The sequence below is a fragment of the Lactuca saligna genome, chromosome 8 (genome assembly GCF_052625555.1).
Source record: "Lactuca saligna cultivar CGN05327 chromosome 8, ASM5262555v1, whole genome shotgun sequence".
In the NCBI taxonomy this organism is placed as follows: domain Eukaryota; kingdom Viridiplantae; phylum Streptophyta; class Magnoliopsida; order Asterales; family Asteraceae; genus Lactuca; species Lactuca saligna.
Window position 1 is genome coordinate 39,376,274 of NC_136424.1, and position 20,307 is coordinate 39,396,580.

Consider the following 20,307-nt stretch of genomic DNA (forward strand, 5'->3'; position numbering starts at 1 on the left):
TTAGTGTCACTTAGATAGTGAAAGGAATATAATTGTTTACTTCATGGAATTGAAAGAAAAGCATCTTGTTTATTTTGCGTGATGGAATGAAAATGACTATATTTGATTCCTTAATTAAAGAGTTTCCTTTTCTTTTCTTATCGCATGAAATGAGAAATTGTAACATAAGTTATTTTTGTTTTTTATATTATTGGTGTAAGACCATGTATTACATGGGGTAATTAAACAAAAATAAATATAAAGATCTAAATATTTAGGAACTTTGAATTTATAAAAAAATATAAAAAATAATGAATTATTAAAATTGATTTTTCTTTTAAATTTAAATTAATAAACAAAATAAACTAATGAACTTTAATTTGACAAGTTTAAAATAAAAAGGTAAGCTCATTAATGAAATTGATATTCATTTATTATTATATTTATTATAATTATTATATTAAAATATTATATGAAATTTATTAAAATAGATAAACCCATTAAATGACATGTGAAAAAGAAATTAATTAAAAATAACCATAAAATAACATTTGATAAATTGATTGCGAATGGTCGAATGTGATATGTAACAAAAAAACCTTCATTTATTAGAGTAGATGAAACAAACTTTATATATTATTTTATTTAAAAACATTGTAATTTTTTATAACATATTTGGGTGTTGATTAGCTTTTATAACTTATAATGTTTAATTTTTTTTGCATTTTTGTAAATATAGTTTCATTGGTTATAATCAAAATGAGGACAAATTCTATAAAAAATCATTGTAGTTCGACCGATCAGTAAATTATTTTTGATTTTCTATTAGATGATGATCAATGCTCCAATTTCAAGCCTACACCCACTTAACGAAACATAATACTCCGTAAATTAGAGTGTTGGTATTGAATTAAATGTGTCCTCTAGTCTTCTCCACATAGGAATAGTTTAAAGGAGAGATGTGAATATGTCAAGGGTTTACCTTGAGGAGATCGTGTAACCAGTAATTCATTTAATATTGAACAAAATTTTTTAAAAAAAAATGATATTTAATTTATAAGGAAAATAAAGGCAGTGTCAAAATATTAATCAATAATATATAAAATGCAAGAGAAATTATTTTCGTTGATATACATATGGAATATACAAAAATATAAGTTATCACCTACTTGCCAACACCTAATGGTAATCGCTATTCGTATGTTCATATTTTTCGTTGATATAAATATGGAATAAATCACTTATCCCATTCGAAACTTAAATTCTTAATAAAGGAAATAATTTACGTATGAATTGAGACTATAATTTTTTGAATAGATCAAATTGTATTTTAATCTTAACAGTGAATTCCTCGTTCATCAGGTTCGTATATTAATATTTTCCTATTCTCTTAATTAATCAATTACTTCTAACTTAAAGGAACACTTTACTTTAAAATCATATATTATTACATTTTAGTATCATTTGGAGTATTTTGCTACTTGTTCATATTTTATATATTATATGGCTAACCCTAAAACAAAATTTTAACTACATCACTCGCTACTCTTCATACGGTCCATGTTAAACCCGTTTCAAAACTGATCATGCGAGAAAATAAGAAAACTTCAGGTAGCAAAACACATCCAAACAAGAATTATTTTCAACTTATTTTGTTTTTTATTTTATTAACCAATATTCAATCACAATGAAAAGAATGATGCTATGAGTTCAGTTAAAAAGATATCAATACATATATTTTGTTTGGTATTTATAAAATGCCATCATAGTGAAAACTGAAAAGGATAATACCTACGGAAGGAATGCATGAAGTTAGTGGAAAAGGTTTATTTAAGTCGTTCAATTATAAAGTATGGAAAAATGGAAAGACAGCCCATATATAATCTAATTATACGCCAAAAGAAGAAGCTAAATTTTATTGTCTTTTTTTTTTTTTTTTTTTTTGCCAAACTTACAACTTCAAATAATATTTCATAATAATTTATTATTTTTCTTTATACTTTACTTGTAAAAATTGCCATCCTCATTTGCACCACTACACCTAACCAGAGCATTAACTATTACCATCACTTCACATACCTTTTATTAGAAGGTTAGATTTAGAGAAAATAATAAAAATAATCAATTATACTAATTACATTATAAAAATAGCCAAAAAAATCGAAATTGCAAAAATAGTCCTCAATTTCACAGATAGAATTGCCTCATTTGCGAAATGATCATTCCATATGCGAATGTACAAGCTACTAAAGCACAACTGTGTTTTAGCAACTTGTACATTCGCAAGTGTTTTTTTTTTTTTTTTTCTGTATATATATTGAAAATGTAGGGTAAAACCGCAGATGGAATAGCCCCATCTGCGATTTACTCTCATTCCATCTGCGAAATTGTTATTTTTTTTTAGTTTGACTATGAAATCAATTGGTTTGACTACGAAATCATGTTACAAGACAAACCAAATATTCAATCATTTTTTAGAGCAAATTTTAGAGAAACTTCCTAAACAAATAAAATCAAACTGATAATTTTCTACAAAACTTTTTATATAGCAACATGATTTCGTAGTCAAACCAACTGATTTCATAATCAAACTAAAAAAAATTAAAAAAAAAAAATAACAATTTCGCAGATTTAGGGGCTGTTTGTTTTTTGTGTGAAGATCTGCGCAACCACTTTTGTCTGCGCCGCGCAGACATATGCCCTCGCAGATTGTTTGTTTTTTGGAAGTGCGCAGATCAGAAAACGTCTGCGCGAGGTCTTCCTGGCGCATACATGGGTCACTGTCTTCAAAGGTCTTCAAACCTCATTTTAACGTAAACCAAAAAAAAATATGGGCCACCGTGCAGTTTCTTTCTTTTTTTTTTTTTTTGTTAAAAATGCATTTTTAATGTTTATGACATTAAATTAAGTTTAAAAATTCAATTTATTTTAACAGCCCGCAGATATTAAAAACAAACAGTCTTCTTATTGCAAATTGCAGACATCTGGTCTACCTCTTCTGCAGCAGAGGCTTGCAGATATGGTCCGCAGACTGTAAACATTTTGACTTCAAAAAAACAAACAACACCTAAATCGCAGATGGGGTTATTCCATCTGCAATTTTACCCTACATTTTCAATATATATACAGAAAAAAAAAAAAAAAACACATGCGAATGTACAAGCTGCTAAAGCACAACTGTGCTTTAGCAGCTTGTACATTCGCAAATGGAATAGTCATTTGACAAATGGGGCAATTCCATTTGCGAAATTGAGAGCTATTTTTGCAATTTCGATTTTTTTGATTATTTTTGTAATGTAATTAGTATAATTAGCTATTTTTGTCATTTTCTCTTAGATTTATCATTTATGTCTTAAGTCTAAATCATGGAAAGTTGTAGTTAAAGTTTTTATAGTTTACATTCTTTTTAGTTTAAATATTTATTTTTTTCATTTTTATTTATTATCAAATAAATATAAATGAGGAGGGATGAGCATTTGTGCCATTCGCTATTTTGTAGAATTTCATGTATATGAATCCGAGTACATACATAGTTTGGATGACTTAATATTCAAACAATTTAGAAATTTAGATAAAGAAGTTCTATTAATTTGATGACATTTTATTTTCGGGCTATCTTATAAAATGGCATGTCTTTAACAATAATATTTCATAAAATGGTCACTCTCTTTTATGGAATTATATGGATAAGTCTCTGTTTCATAAAATTATAAATATGGTTCGTATCATATGTTTTACAAAGTTATAAAGATGGTCCTTGCCTAATAGTAAACTTACATAAATGGTCCCTTCATAATAATAATAAAATAACGTAAACGGTCTTTGTATTTCACAAAATTACATAAATGGTCCTTGCCTAATAGAGGATTTACAAAAGATGTCTATTATTTCACATAAGTTACATAAATGACCTCTGTGTCGGACAATTTCAAAATTAATGTTGATAATATAAGATTAATAAAACCGTGCAAAATGTGGGTTGTCCCACTAGTTTATGAACAATTTTTTTAAAGAACTAGAATAAAGAGGTAAAATAAGATACCATATGAAGTGTGAAAATGCTATATTTGTAATCACCCTTGCAATGCAAGATGGATGCTCCTGCCATTAGCACTAAGTAAAAGATTTTAAAATCGAATTAATCTTGTATGCAACATGTTTGACATATAGTGTATCAAAATTATTTTTATACCTTTTTTTTTGGAAAAAGAGAAAACACTGGCGAACTTTATTAGAAACAGAAGATTGATTACAAATATAAAGGAAATAAATATAATCAAATATCAAATAGGTATCAAAATAACCATGGTACATTACAAAGTACAAAGTACAAAGAAATAAAATGCCTCATTAACCTTTTATCCATCTTCAATTCAGAAATGGCCCATTTAATATGCATCAATTCAAGCCCAATATGTTTCCAATATCTTCTATATTTCTTAATTTCTCATCCCTTCGGTTTTTCTCACTACATCCTACTCAAAAAAAAAAAAAAAAAATTACTATTTAAGTCCATAACTCTGTTATGACAAAAGTAAGGGGAGTAGCATTGTGGCCCCTATGACCTATTTTTGATTTTGGATCATGGTAAGGATACGTAGTGGCTTCATGTCGCCGTCATCACATACAAGATGTTAGTCATATGTATTTGGTTTTGAATAAAAACAATTGCTGCTCAAAGAGAATCAAGCAATTCAAAAACCTCATTGTCATTTTTGTAATCAATGGATAATTCATCAAACATATTGAGGCCATACAATCATTAGAGTAATCACTTTCACCACATTTATCTTATGATTTCTCTTGCCTAATCTAATCATATAGTGGTTCACCGAAGTGGTAATGCATACATGTTAGGGTTGGCATGGGTGATGGTGGAGAATTGGATCCTCAATGGATTATATAGGTTCGCTTTCCGAATTGATATCTATATCATCTGTCTGAGTTATAAGAAATCCAGTTTAGGATAACCCACAGGGACACTTACGAATCTAGACACAAAAACATAAGTCAAATTACTATAGTATTATGAGATTTTTTTTGAAGAGAGAGGGCTCAAAGTGGTACGTGAACGACTCAATTGAGGACCAATATGACCCTAAAAGGGGGCACGACCCCCTTGACCCCTACCATTTTATCATCGACTTATAATTTGTTTTTATATATGTATGCACTCTGCACTCACTAAACATATAAAATATAGTACAAATTATAAGCCTCTTAGCACACATATTAGTTCCAATTACACAAAAATATTTGGTATCACTAAAATCATCAATAATACATTAATCTTTTCCTCATTGACATAACCACGATCAAGAAACCTAACATAATTATCATCACCGGTAAATGCTCTCAATCCATCTCTCATTGATCATTCTCTAAGGCAATACACATTGACAAACCTCTCTTGAGTCAATTTTAGGGAGTAAAATGAAGTCGATGAAATCCATTCTTTTGAAATAAACATCTTTCATAAAAGCTTTAAGATGATTGAAGTAGACTAGCAGTTTTGAGGCAAACAAGCATATGTAGTGCACAACAATGATTAAGAACCTTTTATTCATTTGGACGAACTATCCATTGATGTCTTCCTTCTAAGATATTTTGACTCTGACTTAAAAAGGATGCTTTGACATTCATCTAGATAAACGAGCCTTGATTTTCACATAACCTTGTGTAATGTTTGTCAGAGTGTCAATAAGTTGGGAGGTTACGACTGTATTAAATAGGGGTAAGCAAAAATACTAAAATTCATGGCCCAAACCAGTATCAATACAAACCCTACACTGTCATATATTAATATAGGACGATACTCAATACTTTAAAGTCATGAAATTCGAGATTCGGTATCATCAATATTGGTGATAGTGCGGAAAATCAATATAATTTCTGATATTAGTGATGTTGATTTAGTTCAGTGTTCGGTATCGACTTTCCACCCAATTTGATATCCGAGAATCTTGAGTCGGTACCGGTTCCATCACATGTTCATCACGTAAGAAGACTTGGTATCCACACACACACATACACACACACACATATATATATATATATATGTGTGTGTGTGTGTGTGTGTGTGAGAAAGAGAGGTTCAATAGAGAACCATAATTAACCAAGGAACCAATTTTTTTTTCAACTTTTGTAACTTATTTTTTTATCAAAAAAAAAACTAAAAATACAAAAATTGATAACTTTTTATCATTTTTCCAATGATATCAAATTCGAAAAAAAAAATCGTCAAATTCACAATGTGAATCTAAATTCACACGGTAAATCCGAAAAATATATTTAACATTCGCTATGTTATGAATTTAGATATTTTTTGTTTTTTTTTTCCGATAAAGAATAAGCTCGAGAATTTGAAAAAAAAATTGGTTATTTGGAGAACCAATAATTATGGTTCTCTCTCTCTCTCTACCCTAATAAATAAGAATGATTTTTCCATATATCATTCTGTCATTCAATTGGCCACATGTTATTTTGTCATAAATTTGAGATATATTAATTTTTCACAATATATCATTAATTTAGTTTCCATAAATTAAACTTTACCATAATGACTATTAATTTCAAATAAATTTACAGTCTAAAACTTTGTGTTTAACATTTTGTTATAATTTACCCGTTTAGTACATGAATCTCATAACTAAACATATAATTTTTATTTATTTCTTTATCGCATTTTTTTTCTCATAGTTTTCAATTATTTCAAATTTTAAATTCAAATAAACTTCTCATTTAATCGTTCCTATTTAACATTTTGTTTTAATTAACCCATATAATAAACAATGACTATAAACGATGCGTTCCATTGAGACTTTTGTAGGAATTTCGGCGAAACAACTGAATTTAGCGGATACTTCTACTAGATAACGACTGACAATCAAATTTATCAAGAGGTCGAGTTTCCAGTTTTCAATAATCATATTGCTCGCGAATGTGGCAACAAATTATTAAAGACGAACAAATGTTTTTGGTTAGTAAAGAGTGATGGTTTTTATTTTGCAAAAGGTAGTCCATGAGATTGGATGTTAAAGTATACATAATATTTCAAATTATGCCTTTTATCTTTGATACATATATTTGTAGTCTGATATAAACGAGTCAGCCACATATGTTATTTATTTTGCAAAATGTAGTCTGAGGTTGGATTTTATAAATATATCATTTTCTCTAATTATGTAGTACTTCATTTCATCTCAATTTTTTTTTGCATCTATAAAGTATGTTTATTATATAATGATTTAGACGTGTATTATACTGTATATATTTTATAACATAAGTTCTTAACCAAATAATAAACAATTTATTTGAAATAAGAGCATCTCAAGACTCTAATAAAAGGTTGATGAACAGATCAAATAAGAATGATCTTGCCACATTTGTCATTCAATTGGTCACATATCATTTTGTTACAATTTTTAGATATATTTATTTTCCACTTGTTATTTATTTTATTTTTCATTTTCAATATATCATTAATTTAGTTTCCATAAATTAAAATTACCATAATAACTATTAATTTCAAATTTCAATTTCAATTTAAAAAAAAATTATAGTTTAAACCTTTATGGTTAACATTTTATTATAATTTACCCGTTTAGTACATGGAGTCTGATAACTAAACATATAATTTTAATTTATTTATTTTTTGCATTTTTTTCTCATAATTTTCAATTATTTCAAATTTCAAATTCAAATAAACTTCTCGTTTAATCATTCCTATTTAATATTTTGTTTTAATCAACTCGTATAATATACGAGTTTCACAACTAGTGTATAGTATACAACTAGGCGTGAGACTCATGTATCACATGAGTTTATTTAAAAAAAATTAATATAAAATTCAAAATATTTGAGAAGTTTGAATTTATAAAAAAAATGATAATTGAATTATAAAAATTAAAGTGTTTTTTTTTATTTTGTTGTTTTTTAAATTTAAACAAATAATTTAAATAAATAAATAAAGAAAATTAATGAAACTTTAATTTAATAATTTTGAAATTAGAAAGAAATTTCATTAATGAAATTGATATGTATTTATTATTAGATTAAATAATATTTGATATTTAATAAAATAAAAAATCTATAAAATAACAAATGAAATAAAAATTAATTTAAAATTACATGGTATGACAATTTGAATTAGCCGTAAAAAAAACCTAATTTTAATTACGTTTTCAAAACAAAACTAAAATTTTCTTACTTTTTACCGGAAACACATGGATTGTCGTAGTACACCTACGCTCCAATTGTCCGATTCCGACGTACGGTAGTCTCTACCACCAGGGTAGCGCCGGCGACGTCGGCTGATCAGCTCCTGCTCTCCAGATTTCTATAGGACAAACGCCTTACCGTTCTACTTCCTTTCCTCCTCTTCGTTTGTATCGCGCGGTAAGTCTAATAGTCTACTTTATCCTCATACGCAGAACTCTTAAGTTTGTTTGTTTGAATTTAATCTGTTGATTAGCATTGGAAAATTGCTCTTTTGTGTTTGATAACTTGATTTTACATTTTGAATGTTGAAAGTTTGATAGTTCATCCGTCAGCTGCTTCTCCTTTTAGATTGAATACTGTTACTTTAGGTTTTCGTAAATGCGATTCCCATTTACAATCGAACTCTCAATTAATCACCATTTTACATTTATGTCTGCAAGTAGTTAAACAGAATCATAATCACTTCACTTCTATCCGAAATTAATGTTTCCCTTTGATTCATTATGATTGTGTCATTGTTTCTGTTGATTCAGTCATTTGCCTAAATTGAAAAGCTTGCTTTGTTTCTGAAACAGCTTAAAATGGCATCCTTGAAACATCCGAATCAACCTGAAACTATAAATCATGATGCAAATGGTGCTATATCTAGTTATCAACATCAAAGAAGCATGACAAACAACGAAGATGGAGAAGATGACTGGTATCACAAAGAGATAAACGATATTCTTGCTAAAAGACAAATGTTTTTTAGTTCAAATTGCAGAAATATAGAAACATCTACTCATTGTAAAGAGAGAAATCAGTGTATGAAGTGTTCTAAAGGTGGTCAGTTGTTAGTTTGCAGTTCAAAATCTTGCTCATTTGTGTTTCATGAAAGTTGTTTGTTCTTCACTTCTGATCCAAGTGGAAAGTTCTATTGCCCTTTTTGTAAATATTCTCAATTAATCTCAAACTACAGAATAATTAAGAAAAAAGCTTCATTAGCAAGAAATGATGTGGCTTCTTTCAATGGTTTGGTGTTACCAAAAATGCCACACGAGAGATTGTATTTGTCTGACCACATTAAGCCATGGTAATGTTTTTGTTATTTTTAGTTTTCTTGATTTGATTTTCATATTTGAAGATATATAATTATATAATTAGTATTTATATATTATTATTATTATTATTATAGCACAAGATTAGTTGTTCCACAAAGAAGAAGAAGAAGAATCCCAGTCCCTTGGACAAAATCAGAGGAAGATACACTAAAGGTATACCAATAATAATAATACAAATTGTGTCGCATATTTCTATTAATCTTATAATGTGGAAGTTAGTTAAACAAATACTAATAAAATATAAATTATATTTTTTGTATCAGAAATGGGTGGAAAAGTTTTTGGGAGAGAGTGATGGAGGTTTTATTCCATGGAGGATGATCTTAGAACTTGGTGTTTCTGTATTTCAAAAAAGTCGTACACCTGTTGACCTTAAAGATAAGTGGAGAAACATGCAAAAAGCAAGCAAATGCTCAATATGAAGTTTTAGATTTGGTTTTTGATTGAGCTTTATGTGTTTTTTGAATATTTTTTTGGGCATGATTCTACTATTATTGATGAATTTTAATTATTGAAAGAAGTAGGGTAACATATATGCAATGTTTTATCATAGTATGTTTCCTAGTTTTATACACAGACGCACATTGCATACTTTTGATGATCTTAAACATTATAAAAGTTGGTTATTAATATATATATATATAACTATGCTCATTTCTTGAAATTTAAGAGGTACAAACCCTACTTCCTCATGTACAACTTATTTTCCAATACACCTACGTGAATCATTTAGGGAATTAATTCGGGAATCAAACAATATTTTTTATTCCTGACCCAAAATTACTCACTGAAAACCTAATTCAGTCGTCTTCATCGAGAAACCCTAAGTCGTTCGCTATGCCGCTTCTCCGTCTTCCCAAACTACCTTCGTACCAGCAACATCTCTTCTAACTCTTTCCTTACTCTCTTCCGTCTCTGGTATCCCTATGTTACCATAACCCTTCGTTACACAGGAAACCCTAACCTTAAGTTACCTCCACCATCGCCCCCCTCTCTTGCCCCTCTTCTATGTTATGTTACGACGACAAACCCTAACAGTCTCCACAACCCTAACTGTCACCACCAACATCCATCAATGTGTGTATTACGAAGAATGGAGTTGGTCTTTGATGAAAACGACGATGAAAGCCCTCACCTTTCTTCCTGGACCCCAATTTGTGTGTTCATCATCCCGTTAACTGAATGACTTGAGTCATTCATCAAAGTTAAACAAGTTTCTAGATGTTTTTGTCATTATGAAACCCCAATTATGGCTTCATAACAAAGTTTTCAATCCTATCTTGACCAGTTGACCTCATCTCCATATGTGATTCTTAGTTCTTCATCATCTTTCATCATCAAAATGATTTGGATATTTTTTGTTTTAATTTCAATTTCAGGTATACCGGTGGCTTAGACCTCAAAATAGATGGCTTTCAAAAAGCAGAAAGGCCAAGCGAAGGAAGATCGACAATATGAGAACAAGGGCTTTTGGTAATTGGTTCTAAATTTCTGATGTTATAATTAGCACACGATTTAACATTTTATTTTTATATTTCGAAATATTCGGTTTTTATTAATAAAAAAATTCAACATTTCTTTTGCATATTAACTCACTTGCTGCCATAACATAGCTTGAGATTAGAAGTTTATGTTTGTGTTCGAGATTGATCTTGGTGTTATTTTAAAATTAGAAGTCTTACATATATATTGCTTTTAAAATCTTTATTGATCGTTTGTAATACAAAAAGGTTTATGTATCCATAGTTGAATCGGAACCATATGTATGTTTTCACATATCACCATTTCTGTTTTGGAATTTGTTTGGTCAACAGATGGTGAGTATGCTTTTACAGAGAGCACATTTAAAGTCAAGATTTTTAACAAATCTTTCCAGGTTGGTGCACTCCCTATAACTAATGATTTTAATCAATGACGAAATTGCCCCTCTTCTTACATTTCTATTCATTTTTTTAAAATTCTTTTCTATGGTCTTATTAATTAGGAAAAGAAGAGTATCATGCTGACATTTTCAGCTGAGCGGATATAAGGAGGATCTTTGTTGGCAATGTGCTCAGATGATTTTATATGTTTTTATGATTGGTCTGAGTACAAATTAATTCAATGGATTGACGTTAATGTCAAAGTAATAGTTGTTACTCTTATCTTTATTTTTATATAATGTTCACATATCACCTTTTCTGTCACCACTTCTGCTTAAGTATAAGAAATAATATTGTTTTTGTTTCTTTTTTCTTCATTTTTAGAACCTATAATGGGCTGATAGTGGTGATTTAGTGGCAATTTCCATTGATTCATCATTCTACATACTAAAACACAATGTAAGATCCTTAATCTTTATCATTTTTCTCCATTTACATTTGTGCAAAGGGCACTATACAAAAAAGAATTATATCAATTTAGTCGCTTGACTAATTTCCATAGTGATTTAAAAGTGAAATACTTTAGAAAAATACCATTTTGGCGGTTACCTAGGTTTATCTCAAGGCAAAATACAAAAAAAACAATCTATTTTTACAATTTCAATTTAGCCACTGAACTATTATTATAATACGCATAAAAAAAGTAGTTCAGTGTCCACTGGCTAAATCTTTGAGATGTTGAAAATATGTTTTGCTTTTCTGTATTTTAACATTTTCCAAAACTGATTAATAGGAGAAAACAGTTTCTTAAAACATTAAAAAAAAAAAAGAGTATAAAGGGTTTAATTAAGTGGCTAATCCGATTAATGGGAGAAAACGGTTTCTTGAATCCTATATTTTCGTTATGCTTCAGGTATATAGGTAGATATGATATTAGGGGTTTCATTTTTTTTCTTTCTTTTTCCATGTATCTTCTCTTCGCAGAGGTTTCACTTTTTTTAATTTTGTAATTAGGGCTTGCAGACACCAGCAAAGTGCTTACGTTATCTCAATTTTTCCTTATCTACATGAACTTTTCTTGCTGGAAAAGAAGGTAACAAACTAAATTAATCCTTCGTCTTTGTTCTTTTTTGAGTTTTAAACCAAGTTGTGTTTCATTTAAATGATAGTAGTTTGGTTTACCAAATGATCTTTTTTTATGATCATGGCTAAGGTTGCTGGGTTAGAATTTGAGCCGAATCATGTATTTTGGGTTCAACATCCTCTCTCTCTCTCTCTCTCTCTCTCTCTCTCTCTCTCTCCATTTGAACCTTTTTATAGAACTCAAGGCTTTATATTTTGAGTTCTTTTTTAGATGCATGGGTGAAGGGGAGTCAAAGTAAGAATGAATTTACCATCTTGATCTGCTTTTGGTAAGCATCCCAACTATGTTTCATATATATATTTAATTTGTTTGAGTTATCTTCTAGAAGTTTATGTGACCTGTTCCTCCGGCTGTTTTTTTGGGAATGTAGAGTATTAGGAGTAAATTTTTGATATTTCAATCAGATAAGCTTATGAAAATTCTCACAACATTTTTATATTTGTAAATTTGGGGAAGAAAAATAGTATTTATGATATCATATATGTATTAATTTGACCATTTTAGAAATGTATAACCTTTCCTTCTGTTGTAAATTGTAATGTTGCTTTTTGTTGTTAGAGACTAGAGACGCCGAATGAAAAACTTTGAAGGTAAACTGCTTTGTTTTCATGTTTTTGGAGAAGTTTTTATTAAAGATTTACATTTACAAGTGCTTATATTTTATCAAATTAAATATGTTAGAAAGAAGACTAATACTCATGGTAAAGTTTAATGTGCAATGACAACACACAAAGGTATTACGCAAAACTTTGTTGATCCAAATAGTAGGATTAGGTACCGGAGGCTTGGAGATCCATGTGTATCAAATTGGATTGGGTATTGTGTTGTCGCCACTCATTTCTATCCATTGATATTGTCTTTGTTTGGTTGCAGGTTTCATGAAGGTCCCCAATTGAAATTATCTTCAACAACACAAGTTCTTGTATGTGTACATTGATTTCAAGATTAAACAATTCTTTTTTTGATGTAGTAAAATTACAATTCTTTTATGGTAATAATTGACATAAGATAATCAATTGTTTTATACTAAATTGTAAAAATACAATTCCATAGGGATCAAATTTGTACTATTCTATGATCATTTTAGTTAAAATTTCTAATATTTGCAAACTTGTACAATTTTTTGAAAATTTATATCGAAGTTAAAGGATAAAAGAAATTACAAATTTTGTTCATATATAATTTGTTTTAACTTTTTAAGTGCAAAATGACCATTATTACAAAATTGAAAGTTAGGATGTTCACTTAAACAACTTGCAGACCAAAATCATTAATAATTAATAACCAAAAAAACCGAGATATAATATAAGTTACTAAAAAAATTAGGATGCTATTCAAAAGAGAAGCAAATTGTGTTTTACAATAACTATTTGCATATTTCTTCTTTTAGGAAAAAAATTCATCTAAACTTTAAATCCAAAACACTAAACAAATATGAAACATTAAACACTATACTGTAAAAGAAACCATTCCACGAAACATTACATATTCTTTGTAATATGACATATTTCTGAAACAAAATTATTTGTCTAAAAACAATTAATCTTTCAAAAAAAACTATCTAACGCCCACAAAAAAGAAACTATCTTCAAAAATGAAATATTAGCCGTAGATAAAGTATTCACTGCCCTAGGTTCCATGTGTGGCGCATAAAGCTCAGAGACAAACAATTTAAAATGTAAGTATTTATCTTTCATAGTCGATTTTCTCTCATGACCAACTATATTTGACATTATCTAGAGATATATCATATAGCAATACAAAAGTATTAGTAAAGTTCAGTGAATAATTCAATTCGCACCCGTCGCTTGGCGCGGGTAAACGGCTAGCATATATATATATATATATATATATATATATATATATATATATATATATATATATATATATATATAAGATTGGGTTGTTTTGGGTTGCTAATGAACTAACAAAAATTGAAATGGTTATGGATAAAAGCGATTATTATTTTTTTCGGTTAAAACTTTGGGTTGTTTGTTCACCATTTGATGTCCCCATCTTCAATTCCCAACTATACGAACATATAGAATATGTACCTATTCTTAAAAGTAATTAAAAAACTAAAGAAATACGATGAATATCTTATATGTTAATAAATGTCTCGAGTAAATTACTGAAAGGTTTTTATGGTTTGGTTTTGTTGTAGGTTTAGTTTTTATCAGAAATGAAATGATTATAATACTCTTATATATACATTTAAAAAAAAAATTCTTAACTTTTTTATTTAAATAAATGGACCACCTCACACCTTCCCTATCTCTTCCCCATTTTATTTAATATGGTTACAGAAAGAAGATCCAAAAAGTGGAGCAAGCAAAGTGCAACAATAAGGATGGTATGTTGTTGTCATAGTCTTTTAGAGCAGTAGGTATGAGCCCGTTGAGGTGGTGTTATAACAACTTATAACACCAAGGGGGAAATGGTGTTCATGGTGTTATGACCATGTTATGAGGAGGTTAAGAGGAGAAAATTAGAGAGAGAAGAAATGTGTAGCCAATCAATGTTCTCGTTTCAATATGTCATAACGCCAACAAAATATGTCATAACACCAAGGGGGAAATGGTATTTATGATGTTATGACCATGTTATGAAATGCCACATCAGCAAAAATACTACTTCTCGTTGCCCATACCATATGTCTTAATGATTTAGGGTGTTGTATACTTGTTACGAAATACGAGGGTGGTCCATTTTTTTTTTCTTTTTTAAATGATAACTAAATAACAAAAAGTTATAAAATATATAAGAATATTATAGTCATTTTATTTATTGTAAGAGCTAAACCGGACTAAAGTGCCAAAAAAGATATGAAATAAAAGTTGAATAATTTTACTCTAAAGTTTTTGAAAGTCACAATGTCGTCGCAACATGGCAACATATATCAATCTTGATTTTCTCAAAGAAACAAATCTTGTGTTAGAAGAATCTTGGATGATAAATATATGATCAATGTTGTAAAAGTCACGTGGTACTAGGTTTCGACTTTTGTACTACATATTAGTCAACCTAATCCAAAATTAGTAGGGGACCAAAATTGTAAAGTATTTCATTTAAAAAGTTAAATATGACTAATATCATGATAATATATATATATATATATATATATATATATATATATATATATATATATATATATATATATATATATATATATATATATATATATATATATATGACTTGATACAATATTATTATTGAAAAAATCTATATAAAAGTCATTAAATATTTGCTTAGGGGTATTGCAAAAAATGTTTGAAAGACTCAATGTTGGAGGGTTGACTATCATCTTTATCAACGACGACTTTCAATGATCAAGATTCAAGAGCAACATCGATATGGAAAAAAAAAAATTAAATTAAACTCACCTGAAATCCATGATGAAATAGTGACCTAAAAATAACTGAAAATCAAAATCTACAAAGCGATGAGGGGTTTATTAGTTTATGCTTAATTTACATAGCGTATGAGCAGATTTTAAAAGCATCTTGTAACCTTTTTATTTTTAAATTTCAAATTCCCATTGATTTTACTTCCCACAGCTATACATCTTCTTGCCTGGTTTTGGGTACATTCAACGTGCCCCTCTTTTGGAACTAATCTTTCAATTCCGTCCTCCAAATTTGTTTCTTTTTGTATGTGAATTAGAAGAATTTCTAGAAACATATCAAGAACAGTTTGATGAGATTCTTGATGAAACTCAAAATATGTCTTTTGTGAAAAAGATTCTTATATAAGATCTGCTAACAGATTTTCATGCATTGCCTATATTGGAGCCTTTTTCCTAAGAGTTTTGACTTTTCCCCCCACATATTTATCTCTTTTGCGAATGATTTCATTCATGTTCTGATATAGAAAGTAAGGCCAAATTGATCTATTTAGTTCCTTTTTAAAATTTTCATGATTTTAAAATATAAAAAGATTATAAAATATAAAAAAACTAAAAGATGATTTTGATAAATCTAATATTTTATGGATTAAGAAGGATAAATATAATATCTTAATATTATATTTGACAAATATGATATTTTGATATTTAATAGAGATATATACATAATTTTCCATTATTTTATATGTGTTTCGTCAGGGGCGGAACCTAGGGATGTGCATGGGTCGGTTTGGGTCGGTTTTGGACTCAAACCCAACCCAACCCATAAATAGTCGGTTTCTGGTTTTTAGAACCCAATAGGATCGGTTTCTGGTCGGTTCGGTTTCTTGGGTTCTGAGGTCGGTTTGGGCGGTTTTTCAGTTTCTTGGGTTCAACCCATACACTCACGGGTTCTGGGTTTAAACCCATGGGTTTAAGGTTTTAACCCATTTTCCATAAATGAAGCAACAAGTTAGATACTTCAAAAAATAACAAATTTAAGTTAAGTACTTCAAAAAACATGACTCTTACACAAATAGTCAATTACAAGTTACAACTAAAGCCCGAAATAGTCTATTACAACTAAAACACAATCAAGTATGGGTGGTTTCTTGGGTTGGATGGGTCGGTTTCTTGGGGCGGTTTGTCGGTTTTAAGTATGGGTCGGTTTCTTGGGTTGGATGGGTCGGTTTCTGGTTAGAAACCGAAAATTTTTCGGTTTCTAAAAATATCAAACCAAAACCGTCGGTTTTGCTTCGGTTTCGGTTTTTTCGGTTTCGGTTTTGTCGGTTTTAGTCGGTTTCTCGGTTTTTTGGTTTGGGTTTGCTCACCCCTAGCGGAACCAATTGGTTGGTAGGGGTAGCACATGCTACCCCTCAACTTTGTCCAAGATTAAATGTACTCTGGTTGCATATCTAATGTGTCGCAAGCAAATACTCTGGGAGAAAAGATAGATCGGTTGTGCTACTCCTTACTAAGAGATGAAGACGAAGGTAAAGCTACTTTCTCCAATTTCACAAAGGTAACCCAAATTTCTCCAATTTCCAATTGAAGTCAATCATGATTTGATTCGTTAGTTCTAGGTTTTTAGATTTCTCCCTGTGACCTATACAACCTTCCATTAGGCCTTGTTTTTAAATTTCTCCAATTTCGAATAGAAGATAATCCGATTTCTCCAATTAGGCCTTTTTTTTTTTATTTTTTTTATTTTTTTTTTTTTATGTATCATATATCGAAAGTGGATGCCTTATTTATTGTGCCCCCTACAAGTTAATCACAAAAGCCATAAATTATTGTTGTTTAATTTGAGTTCCTTTTCAAGGATAACGACTTCAATTTAAAGGATTATTAATATCTTCATCCGAAATGACATATTTGGCTCATTGTCCCATTTCTGGAAATTGTGAATGTAATTCTGTTACTTAATTGGTTGTTAATATGTTATAGTTTCTACAAATAAAAGTATTGTTTGGTGTGGGTAGGTTGGTGTAGTGTTCGTAACTTAAGTACATATTACAAATCAAAAGTACTAAAACAAATTACCATGAAACTTCTAGAGCAAACACAAGATGGAGTGCACGTGAGTTGATATCAGGCTACGAAAACTGTGTTAAATTTAACATTTACTTCCTTTGTTCAAATATTCCTTTTTTCAAATTGATGTCTTGTAAAAGTATTGTATTTTTACCCATAATATGTATTTACATTTTTTTAGTGAAAAGACAATAGGAAATATATAACAAATATTACATCACCCATATTGTAACGAAATGCAAGTACTTGACTATTATGATATGTGCGTAAAAGATTTAAGTGTATTGTTATTATTGGTAAAAACAAATTGCATTGCTATGGTTAGTGAAGAAAAAATTGTGCTACCCCTAATGAAAAGTTCTGGTTCCGCCCCTGTGTTTTGTAAAACATAAACATTTAATTCATTAAAGTTGATATACCAAATAACATTTTGGTATAACAAACGTAAACAGTCACTTGATTTCAAGTGAGGGATATTTTTTTTATTTTTTAAACTACATTTAAATTATTTCATCTATGTTCACAGTAAAACTTGAACTGTCAACCTTAAAAAAAAAAAAAAAAAAATCATATATGATTATAGAAGCATTTTCGTAACCCGAACAAACTTAAGTAAAGAAAAAAAAAAAACAGATTTAATGATTTATGAAGGACGTGTATATGATGATGAAGCGATGGAAACGTGAGGAATGTTTGAAACGTGGCATAACTTGAGTGGCTTTGGATTCCTTTTGCTCTCTTATTATTACTTTTAGTGCCGAACTTTAGCTTCAAAACCCACATGTTTATTTTTGGAGAAAAAGCGGCATTTTGGTTGTTGGATATGAAGATTAAAGTCAAATATTAAGTCCGGACGATAGTAGTATGTTTATGGAGGAGGGGTGTGGCGTGTTGTGTAGGCGTCACTTATAATCATATCATTTTTATTGTAAAAGTATATGGTTAAAATCAAATTCTTTTAAGTGTGGACGGAATAGTAGTATGTTTATGCGGGAAGGGTGTGGTGCTATATTTATTATATTTTTTATATTTATATAGGCGTCATTCATAGGCATATCATTTTACTACAAAAGTATAGTTTATTTGCGTGTGTGGATACCAAGGCAAAGCATAGTTTTTTTTTTTATATAATTTTATAATACAATTCAATTTTAATAAAAAAAATATAAATATCATTACTTAAAAATAAAAAAATAACATTTCATATATATATATATATATGTGTGTGTGTGACGGCCTAATTTTGTGAGACTGCTAGACGCATTTTTTTTAGTTAATTCAAGTTCCGAAAATAATATTTAAAAAAAGAATTTTTTGATTTTTGATTTTTTTTTTTTGCATTTTAAAATTATTTTTTAGAATATGTATAATGTAATATTCTATTAGAATATTTAACGTATTTTTTAAAAAAAAACGAGATTTTTTTTTTTATTTTTTTTTAGTTAATTCAAGTTCCTAAAATAATATTAAAAAAAATAACTTTTAGATTTTTCCATTTATTTTGCATTTTAAAATTATTTTTTTAGAATATTTCAGTGTAATATTCTATTAGAATATTTCACGTATTTAAAAAAAAAAAGGATTTTATTTTATTTTTTTAGTTAATTCAAGTTCCGAAAATAATATTTAAAAAAAGAATTTTTAGATTTTTCCATTTATTTTGCATTTTAAAATTATTTTTAGATTTGGTCTCACAGTCTTACAATAAAAATGATATGATTAGAAAATAATATGTTTGTTTTTTTTAAATATAACAATAACTTTGTTGTTAAATTTGATATAATAATTCGTATATTAAATTAATATAATATATTGATTATTTTGAATTATATGATAATATATACATCTATTACAACTGCATAATCTCAATTGTTTGAATTATTTTTACTCGCGAGTTACATATCAATAAAATTAAATATAACATATGGTTTAATGTTATTTACAATTGTTGCTATTGTTAATTAAAATTTTAAAATTTATTTGCTTAATGTTTTAATTTCTATCATTATAATTATTGAAACATCAAAAATTATTTTTTTATTTTTTTATTTTTTAATTTAAAGGTAACAATATAATCATTTATATATAGTTATTTTTAACTATTGTTATTGTATATTATTTTAAACTACTTATTTGAAAACTTTTATTGATTATAAAAATATTTTTATAAAATATTTTAGTTAAATTGAGATTACAGTTTAGTTTTTGCATTTATTACTACAATTTATCATTTTTAACTATTTACAAAATATTTTTTGGTTTTTTAAGTCGGAACTGAAATTTATATTTAAGTTGACACTGTAATGTTATATCACACCCCTAAACCAAGACGGTGGAAACGTACGGGGTGGATGATGTCATTGTATAGTATCATAACAATTAAATATAAATGGAACATAACAACCCACACAACATATATTAAGAGATATAAACTTACATTGTTTACTTAGTGTATTTGTTCAAAGTTTACACAACATTAACTGAAAAGTAACAGTTTCAGAGTGCAACAAAAATCTAGTTCCCGATGGCTTAAGTACCTACTTACTGGTTTATTGAGAATACAGGTCATTTTAAAAATCATCAACA

At 28.5% G+C, this 20,307-nt stretch overlaps 1 protein-coding gene and 1 long non-coding RNA gene across 5 annotated transcripts; both read left to right on the top strand.

Annotated features, from left to right (window-relative positions):
* The first annotated feature begins 8,209 nt into the window (after positions 1-8,209).
* On the top strand, positions 8,210-9,832 carry LOC145012403 (uncharacterized). Its single transcript, XM_078971202.1, has 4 exons — positions 8,210-8,376; positions 8,775-9,271; positions 9,374-9,452; positions 9,563-9,832. The coding sequence occupies exons 2-4, from the start codon at positions 8,781-8,783 to the stop codon at positions 9,719-9,721; spliced, it is 729 nt and encodes a 242-aa protein (XP_078827328.1). The 5' UTR covers positions 8,210-8,376; positions 8,775-8,780; the 3' UTR covers positions 9,722-9,832.
* Positions 9,833-9,978: 146 nt separating this feature from the next.
* LOC145012787 (uncharacterized) lies at positions 9,979-13,377 on the top strand. Of its 4 annotated transcripts, none has more exons than XR_013664669.1 (7): positions 9,979-10,772; positions 11,114-11,175; positions 11,284-11,424; positions 11,546-11,620; positions 12,176-12,895; positions 12,987-13,039; positions 13,179-13,377. It is a non-coding gene; the product is annotated as an uncharacterized LOC145012787 (long non-coding RNA). The 4 variants fall into 4 exon arrangements; XR_013664667.1 differs by having other exon boundaries at positions 9,980-10,772; positions 12,176-12,573; positions 12,864-12,895; positions 12,987-13,377; XR_013664668.1 differs by having other exon boundaries at positions 12,176-13,039.
* The last annotated feature ends 6,930 nt before the right edge of the window (positions 13,378-20,307 follow it).